The sequence below is a fragment of the Microplitis demolitor genome, chromosome 3 (assembly GCF_026212275.2).
Source record: "Microplitis demolitor isolate Queensland-Clemson2020A chromosome 3, iyMicDemo2.1a, whole genome shotgun sequence".
Lineage (NCBI taxonomy): Eukaryota > Metazoa > Arthropoda > Insecta > Hymenoptera > Braconidae > Microplitis > Microplitis demolitor.
In genome coordinates, this window is record NC_068547.1 from 19,765,229 (window position 1) to 19,773,249 (window position 8,021).

The 8,021-nt window shown below is 28.7% G+C and overlaps 2 protein-coding genes across 2 annotated transcripts; both read right to left on the reverse strand.

The window, feature by feature from the left end:
- Nucleotides 1–1,230: 1,230 nt before the first annotated feature.
- On the reverse strand, nucleotides 1,231–2,848 carry LOC103574541 (bilin-binding protein-like). Its single transcript, XM_008554009.3, has 4 exons — nucleotides 2,430–2,848; nucleotides 2,224–2,354; nucleotides 1,513–1,692; nucleotides 1,231–1,435 (listed from the first exon to the last, which is right to left on the reverse strand). The coding sequence occupies exons 1-4, from the start codon at nucleotides 2,538–2,540 to the stop codon at nucleotides 1,303–1,305; spliced, it is 555 nt and encodes a 184-aa protein (XP_008552231.1). The 5' UTR covers nucleotides 2,541–2,848; the 3' UTR covers nucleotides 1,231–1,302.
- A 653-nt stretch (nucleotides 2,849–3,501) lies between these two features.
- On the reverse strand, nucleotides 3,502–7,355 carry LOC106693110 (uncharacterized). The gene is made up of 9 exons (XM_014442728.2): nucleotides 7,212–7,355; nucleotides 6,803–6,933; nucleotides 6,383–6,626; nucleotides 5,673–6,302; nucleotides 4,611–4,717; nucleotides 4,340–4,472; nucleotides 4,148–4,278; nucleotides 3,843–4,022; nucleotides 3,502–3,769 (listed from the first exon to the last, which is right to left on the reverse strand). Exons 1-9 carry the CDS (start codon nucleotides 7,323–7,325, stop codon nucleotides 3,622–3,624), a joined length of 1,818 nt encoding a protein of 605 aa, XP_014298214.2. The 5' UTR covers nucleotides 7,326–7,355; the 3' UTR covers nucleotides 3,502–3,621.
- Nucleotides 7,356–8,021: the final 666 nt, after the last annotated feature.

Here is an 8,021-nt window from a genome sequence, read left to right on the forward strand (position 1 = left end):
GCCGAGTCCTTGACAACAACCAAGCATTTTTGTGCCTATTGAAAAAAGTTCAATTATTTATTCATACATTTTTTATAAATACTATAAAGCCATGAGTCACTTGTGACTGATCACAATTATTAGAAAACAAAAAAAAATAAATAAGTAAATAATATTATAATAATTACGTCAACTGTCTGTTACTGCGACATTCGACAGCAACTGCATAATTAGAATAATCTGTATCAATAATTATACTATTTACAGTTTTTATTTCAGCAAGCGAAGGAAGTTTAATTTCCATCTTTGCAGGATTATCAGTATCTACACTGTGAAAAATTCCCATTAAATTTTACTATGGGTGCATTGTAACCCCGGACCATAAGAAAACTGGTACAAAATTTACAAGCGTCCCAGGTAAACGTATGCGCATATGTCCCAATCGTGTCGTCTGCGCATACCGTTTACTATGAGACACTTGTAAATTTTGTGCCAGTTTTCTTATAGTCCGGTGTTACAATGCACCCATAGTAAAATTTGTTGGAAATTTTTCACAGTGTACAAAACCGGTTGCCTCCCAATGTTGCATTGCTCCTGTTCTGATAATTATTATTTTCATTTTTTATTATTAATTGTAAATATTATTTAGTGAACAACATACAAAAAATAAACAGTTCGTCCTTGGATTATTAGCGTCGTATAATTTTCATTGAATGTGTAATTGTAACTAGTACACATTTCCGCAAATTGACTTGGATTTGCGGTACGCTCTATTTCATACCATTTACCTGCAAACTAATTTTATTTATTTATTAATTTGTCCTTTATAAGTGTACACTTCAAAAATTCGGGAGTCAATTCTGAGCAATTATGGATTTTATTTAAGTCCTTATTCACTCCGCGTTCACTTGGCGAATGTTTTGCAGTGTACTAATTAATTGAATTAAACATTACATTTTTTTTTTTAAAATCTCCCATTGGTTTTGTGAAGGCACAGTCACTGATATCTAATACTTGGGCTAATGAATTGGTACATAATGAAAATATAATAAAAATAACATTATATTTATTTTTTATACGATTTGAAAATAATGGATAGAAAATTTAAACTGAAATAAATTTAAAAAATTTTCTTTCTTTATACTAAACTTTTAAATATTTAAAAATTCATATGTAGATAACTACTGACAGGTTTCAATCAAACAACGAGTTAATCTTATCACTGGATAATGTATCGTATTAATCATTTATTTAAAAATAACTTTTACACGACCAATTTGACGCACATTCGTTAATTTAATTACTACGATATTTAAATTTTTATTAAGAGCAATTTTGTTCGACGAGTTGCAAATATTCTATTGGTAGATGATTATCAGCTTCGACTTTTAAACGTTGTCCCAATGTTTTGAGGCTTAGAGTTCTTTCACGTGAAAAGATCCATAGGTAAATTAAACTGGAAGGAAATCAATCGATTAGTGGATGAGTGAAAACGGTATTTGATTTTTATTTTTATAGAATAAATAAAATTACTGGGTAGATTCGACTTCTTGACACATGTAAACAATTGAATAATTTGTGTAATCTGTATCGAGGATCGTTGTTACTGAATTATGTGGGTCTGCAGATTTTGATGACTTTACTCGGTATTGTGGTATCGATATTCCTTTTATTGGATATGCCATTGCTAACGAATTTGATATTGATCCTGAACTATAATTTATAAATAAAAATATACTTTATTATTGACAAATACGCTGTAAAAAATCTGGAGTGAATTCGGAGTGATTATGAATTTCATTTAAATCCGAATTCACTTGGAGTTTAAAAAAAAAACTACTTCGCATACAGAGTAAATAGAAAGTTTATCATTTTAGCGGGGTGATTTCAAAGTGGTCTGAATTTTATTTCAATCCACATTCACTCCGATTTGGAGTTTTAATACTAAAATAACTTTCCCTCCGGATTCAATCCGCGTTTACTCCGCAAATTTTTTACTGTGTATTTTTAAAGGTGAGATTTTTTTTTTTGAACTTATTTTGGACTATAGAAAAATATGTTGTGATTTAAAAAATTTGAGTTCATGAACAAAATGCATTTTACTGAGAACTTAAAGCTCCAAAAATTCTCGTAACTCTTTAAAACATTTAAATTTCGCAAAACTTTTTTCAAATTTTTCACCAGATTGATTCAAATAAACGATTAAAAAAATAAAGATAATAAGCCCCAGTTATCCATACTTACAGCGAATTCATATAACGTGCTGCTAATTTTAATCTATTATGTGATTCCAGTGTCACATTGACACAAGTACACTTGTGATTAAGTTCATAGAAATTATCATAGCGTTTAATTTCATACCAAACTCCTGTGTACTAATAATAAACAGTGATAGGTTAATATTTTTCTTTTGTTGAAAATAATTTTTCGGTTATTTAAAATAATCTTACGTTTTCTGGTTGAAAATTTTCTACTGGCTTGACGTATGGACATGATCCAGGTCGCGAAATTTGAGCCAAAGTGCCAGCAATAAAAGTCAAAAAGTAAAAAATGACAAACATTTTTAAAAAGTTTATTAACTTAATATTTTTAACTTGAGACGACGCAAAGCTACTGATAGGATCTAAAGTTATAAATTCGGTTTTTATACTTTTCAACACAGAGCTTATCGTTTAAATATTAATTATTAATAGACTTATTGCTTTAAATACGAGATAGTGTTGATTGACGAGAGACAGACAGACTGCATTACAATAGATATTTTTACATACTTATCAATTTTTCCCAGCAAACATAAAATTTTAAATTAAATAATAAAATGCCCGTATGAAAAAAACAATATATGGTTAAAATATATAAAATCATATATGTTTGCAACAAAAAAATATATGATATATTATATTGTATATTATAAAAAATCATATAGAGACTTTCGCCGACTTGATATAAAATGTATTCCATATATCTAACTTATACGTGTTTTATATGAAGCTATATTTACCTTATAATATATTGTATTGATATATTCTCTTTTATATTCAAAAATTATAAGATTTTTATATGAAATGAAATATAGGGTAGCATATAAATTATATTATATATGGCATCATATATTTTCTTTGTTATATTTAAGCATATATTTTATTCGATGTATGTATATGTATATGGGTATATTATATTCGCTTCAAATTAATTAATTTTGAGAATTTTATCTGCAATTTAAAGAGTATATTAAAATTTAGATCTAATTTTATTGGAGTGGGCCTTATGAATAAGAAACTTTTTTTTTTCATACACAATATGAATATGTTTTTATATATTATCAGAATATATTTTTTATATATGATAAAAATATATTTCATACATGCTAAACATATACGGACTCGTATATGATGAGTATTATATTTTTTAATATAAAAGAAAATATATCAGAAAATATAGTTAAGTTCGCCACATATATTTTCTTATATTTATCATATATTTTTACATATATTGTGAAAATATATGTTATTTTCATACGGGTGATTTTTAGATAAATATAATTTATTTTTTTATAAATATATGACAATAAATAAGTTAATAATAAATAATAAATACAAACTGAAATTTAATTTCACTATAAAATCAAAGTAATAAATAATTTTAATTTGAAATAATTGGACAATTTTTTTGGTCGGTACGTGAAAAGTATGCGCGGCTTATTTGATTTTTATCCAAAACTTTGTACGCTTGCTCAAGAACCGGAACTGGTGGTTGTCTTTCTCGTGTTAAAATCCAAGCACTCCGCATACTTAAAACAAAAAAATCCATTAATTTTATTTAAATTAAACAAATTTGTTTTTTTTTCATAATCAATTTTTTACCTAAAAATACCGATGTTACTGCAACTCCATAGCACAGCATAGTTGTCATAATCAGTTCCCAAAACCCAATGGGGCATAGGATATTGGATCGGTAACGATGGATATGATACCGTAAATTTTGGATCATCAGCTCTTTCAATTGGTCTCGCGCGTCCTTCAATTGTCGATTCTACCCCAGTTCTATAAAAAAAAAAAAAAAAAAAAAATTTATTAGTAATTCATCAATTAATTAATCACTCAAATTGATACTAAATTATTCTGATAAAAAATATAATTAACTTTGAAAATTACAAAAAAAAACATACAGTGATGATATTTGTGAGCTGACAAGTTTTAATGATCCATTATCTTCTTTGCTATAATTAAAAGTACCGCATTTTGCTCCAAAATCAATTATAGAAAAATAACGCTCAGCTTCATACCACTTTCCTAAATACTGTAAATTAAAATCATAAATATTGATAGTAAAAGTTTTAAATTAAAAGTAATTAACATACCTCTGTAACATTGAGTTTATCAATAGTATTAACATCCGGACAGACTCCAAATGTCGGCAATAAGCCTTCGATTCTACCCACCATCAGACACAAGATCAAAGAAATCCAAAACATTATTAAACTTTTGTAATTTCTACAATCAGTTATACGGTAATTAAATGAAATTAATCAGTTGCAATTAACAATACAAGTTCATACCAATTTAGTATACAATAACAAAAATTGAATAAGCGAATGAGTAATTAAATTATTTAAATTAAAAGGCAATGACCTGTCGCGTACTTTGATGATTTCCGTGTGACTCAATAAGCCTTGACCGATAATTCGTGAATCGAGCGCAATGTCCTGATGGTTGAATTTTAAGCAAACGATAGTTAATATTTAGGAGTTAATTTAATTTATCAACAACTCTTACGTACTTCTCTGGTGAACTTGTATCTTTAACTGGCCTTGGAGACCAACGACCAACAAATACTCTCGGCTCCGCTGGTAGATGGTTTATCAGGGAGTAGGTCAGTAACGGTAATGTCGACAGGGTTCAATAAACACCGACAGACGTACCGCAAATTTTAAATCTTACCATTAACTATAACGTTTATTTTTTTCCCATTACTCTGACAATCTAATGAGACTTTGTTCAGTTATTTATGATTTTATGATAAGCAATATTTTTTATTTTTCATACGTCATCCGTCATTGGTAATTACAATTAATGATTATATATGTTATTGAATCTTAATATATATTCAATAATCCTGCACTCCTTCTATAATACGTGTTTGCAATAATAATAAAAAATAATAAGTTTTAATTTTTATTTATGAATACGGAAGAGTAGATTTATTGCAAATCTTGTGGTAATTTTCATTGCCGCGATGATTGCAAGTCACGGTTATTTAAACTTTCTGTTTTTGTTTATTAAAGTCTCAATAATAAATCTTATTTATTACTTTAAGCAGTTAGTAAAATCAAAACGAAAAAATTAATAAATTTTTACGTAACTCTTGAAAAAAAAAAAATAATCATAATTTAAATAAATATTTTTCATGTAACAATTTATTCACACTTTTTTTTTTTGTACATTTTTTAACATATATTTTTTAAACATTTTTATTTTTTATTTTTTATATCCTTTTTTTTTTTTTTTTTTTTTTTTACATCATTCAGTCTACACAAACTAAATACGTAATCTGGGAAAGTAACATTGAACTTGACAACCGAAGACTGGTTTTATAATCTTCTACAGCTATTGGAACAGTTAATCAATTATTTAATATTACTTATCATTAAAACTTTTTTTTTTGTGCATTAATTTTATTAATATCAATCAAACTTTGTTTTCAATTTTTTGCTCTTCTTTTGGTGCATCCACAGTTTGTGTTTTACTGTGATCATGTTCTTCTTGCTTGGAGTCAGGTGTATCAGCAACAACGGGTTCCACTTTCGGAATTTCAACAGCAACTGCTTCAGCTTTATCCGTTTTCTTCACTTCTTCTTTCTCAATTATTTTTTCGTCTTTCTCTGGTTTTTCCTCCTTTTTATCAGCACTTTTTTTGTAAATAACTTCTGGAACCGTTACCGGTGTCATTTTTTCATCAGCATCAATTTTTACATCCTTAACAATCACCTTGTCAACAATCGTCTTTTTTTCTTCTTCTTTTTCCTCTTCTTCTGGTTTAGCCTCAGTTTTTACTGCCTTGACAGTGGATTCTATTTTGTTGGCAGGTTTTTCATCAACTTTTTCAACCTCTTTAATACGATTAATGTGTGTTTCATCAGGTATAATAGCTGATCTCAATTGTTGGGGAGCTTCAACTGGAATATCAACTTGTTGTGTTTCTTGATCTGGTTTTTCAGCTGGTTTTTCAACTGGTTTCAATTTATCCAAGTAGGCACAATCTTCTTGGTCTGTTTTCACAAAAAATGTCTTTGATATTTTATATTTATCCAAGACTCCATAAGCCTATTAAATTTATAAACAAACATTTTAATTATCAGCGTAAAAAATATCAAAATAAATAAATTATTAGTATGTTTTAATACCATTTGTAAAACTTCACCAGAAGGAATACGTTCTCGCGTCATAATCCAGGCATTTTGTGTATGGAATGGGCCAATACCATTGCAGTTCCACAAAACAGCATAATTTTTGTAATCAGTATCCAAAACCGCATAAGATGTTTCTGGTGTTAGAGGGACAGTCGTATATTTAATATGTAATTTTCCTTCTTCGGCTTTTGAAGCTGCTGGTTTTATTTCACCCTCTAAAACTCGTTTTATTCCAGTACTAAAATTTCATAATAAACATAAAAATATATTCATTTACTTTTTACTGCCAACCATAAAAAAAACTATTATGATAATTATTAATTAATAAAGCTGTTGAAAAACTAATAAATCATTTTAAATAGTGATTAACGCTGATTTTTAATGATTTAAATAATAAATTAAGCAATTACTTACAATCTGTTGGTAACTTCGTTGCTCACACGCAATTTATTATCATGACCGCGTGAGTAATTAGCCATCACGCAACGTGATACTACCTCCGAGAGTTGAAAATATCTTTCGGCTTCATGCCACATTCCCAGGAACTATAGTAAAAATTATTATCTTTATTATAATTTTCATTATTAATTTAAGCAACTAAAATATAATCAACTATTGAAATCTGATAAAAATTAAATACATAAATACTTAATTAAATAATTAATAGCAGTAATGATAAAAATTTTAATTTGCATTAAATTATTTAGTGACCCATACGAAAAAATATCTATGCAGGCAAATTTCATATATGAGGCATATATATTTTTTTTGTACGTGGAGTTATAATTTAAACAGAATATTTAATTAAAATAATAATAAATACCTTTGAAATATCAAAATTAGCCATAGGTACGTAATCAGGACACCATCCTAAACTAGGCACCTGAGCCCTGACAATAGTCAGGGCATACGTAACAAGAAGTATCTTCTTCAGCATATTTTGTTGATCTGGTGTAAGGATGCTCAATCCCCGTGGCTTTTATATATTATCCGCAAAAGGCAGGGTGCGTTGACCGGACACTTTATTCCCCCATACCTTCTTCTCGTCCTTTCTATACATATACTTACATTATATATATATATAGATATACTGTATATACATACTATCTAACTACCACGTTGGTCCTCAGGTTTAGTAAAGTCCCATCGTCATTACCGCAGTCTTAGGTTACGGTACCGGTCTTGGAGTCAATCGGCCAGCAAATCCTCAGATGCACTACACGTCTGTCTTCTTAGTAATCAGACAGTAAACAATCAGAGCCATTGAAGGAATCTAAAAGCCTGCAACAGCATCTTGATCTCGAGATCGTCTGAAAGGCTGCATTGTTTTAAAAGCCTCGATAAGTATAAGAGTATGACGTGAATAGATAAATTTTCTAACAAGCATTTACACTTATTCAAATTATCCCCAAAGACTACACGTGCCCTTTTAATGGCTTTTATTGAGCAATAGTCCAATGACCTCCGCAAATATAATAAACGCAACATCTCAACATCTCTACCGGTTATTGGAGATAATTATCATAACCCCAAGGACACGGCGCGTTATTCATCTATCGAATTAACGGATTTTTTTTAATGCTCATTTGGTACTTTCTTTCTGCCTCCATCCATCCCGGAGAAAAAATTAGAA

Coding starts and splice junctions, on each gene's coding strand:
- LOC103574541 (XM_008554009.3), bottom strand. CDS start 2,540: ATGTTTGTCATTTTTTACTTTTTGACTTTTATTGCTGGCACTTTGGCT. Junction 2,355..2,429: donor AAAATTTTCAACCAGAAAAC/GTAAGATTATTT, acceptor GTTTATTATTAG/TACACAGGAGTTTGGTATGA. Junction 1,436..1,512: donor CAAGAAGTCGAATCTACCCA/GTAATTTTATTT, acceptor ATTTCCTTCCAG/TTTAATTTACCTATGGATCT.
- LOC106693110 (XM_014442728.2), bottom strand. CDS start 7,325: ATGCTGAAGAAGATACTTCTTGTTACGTATGCCCTGACTATTGTCAGG. Junction 6,303..6,382: donor CTGGTGAAGTTTTACAAATG/GTATTAAAACAT, acceptor TAAATTTAATAG/GCTTATGGAGTCTTGGATAA. Junction 4,473..4,610: donor ATCATCAAAGTACGCGACAG/GTCATTGCCTTT, acceptor AACTGATTGTAG/AAATTACAAAAGTTTAATAA.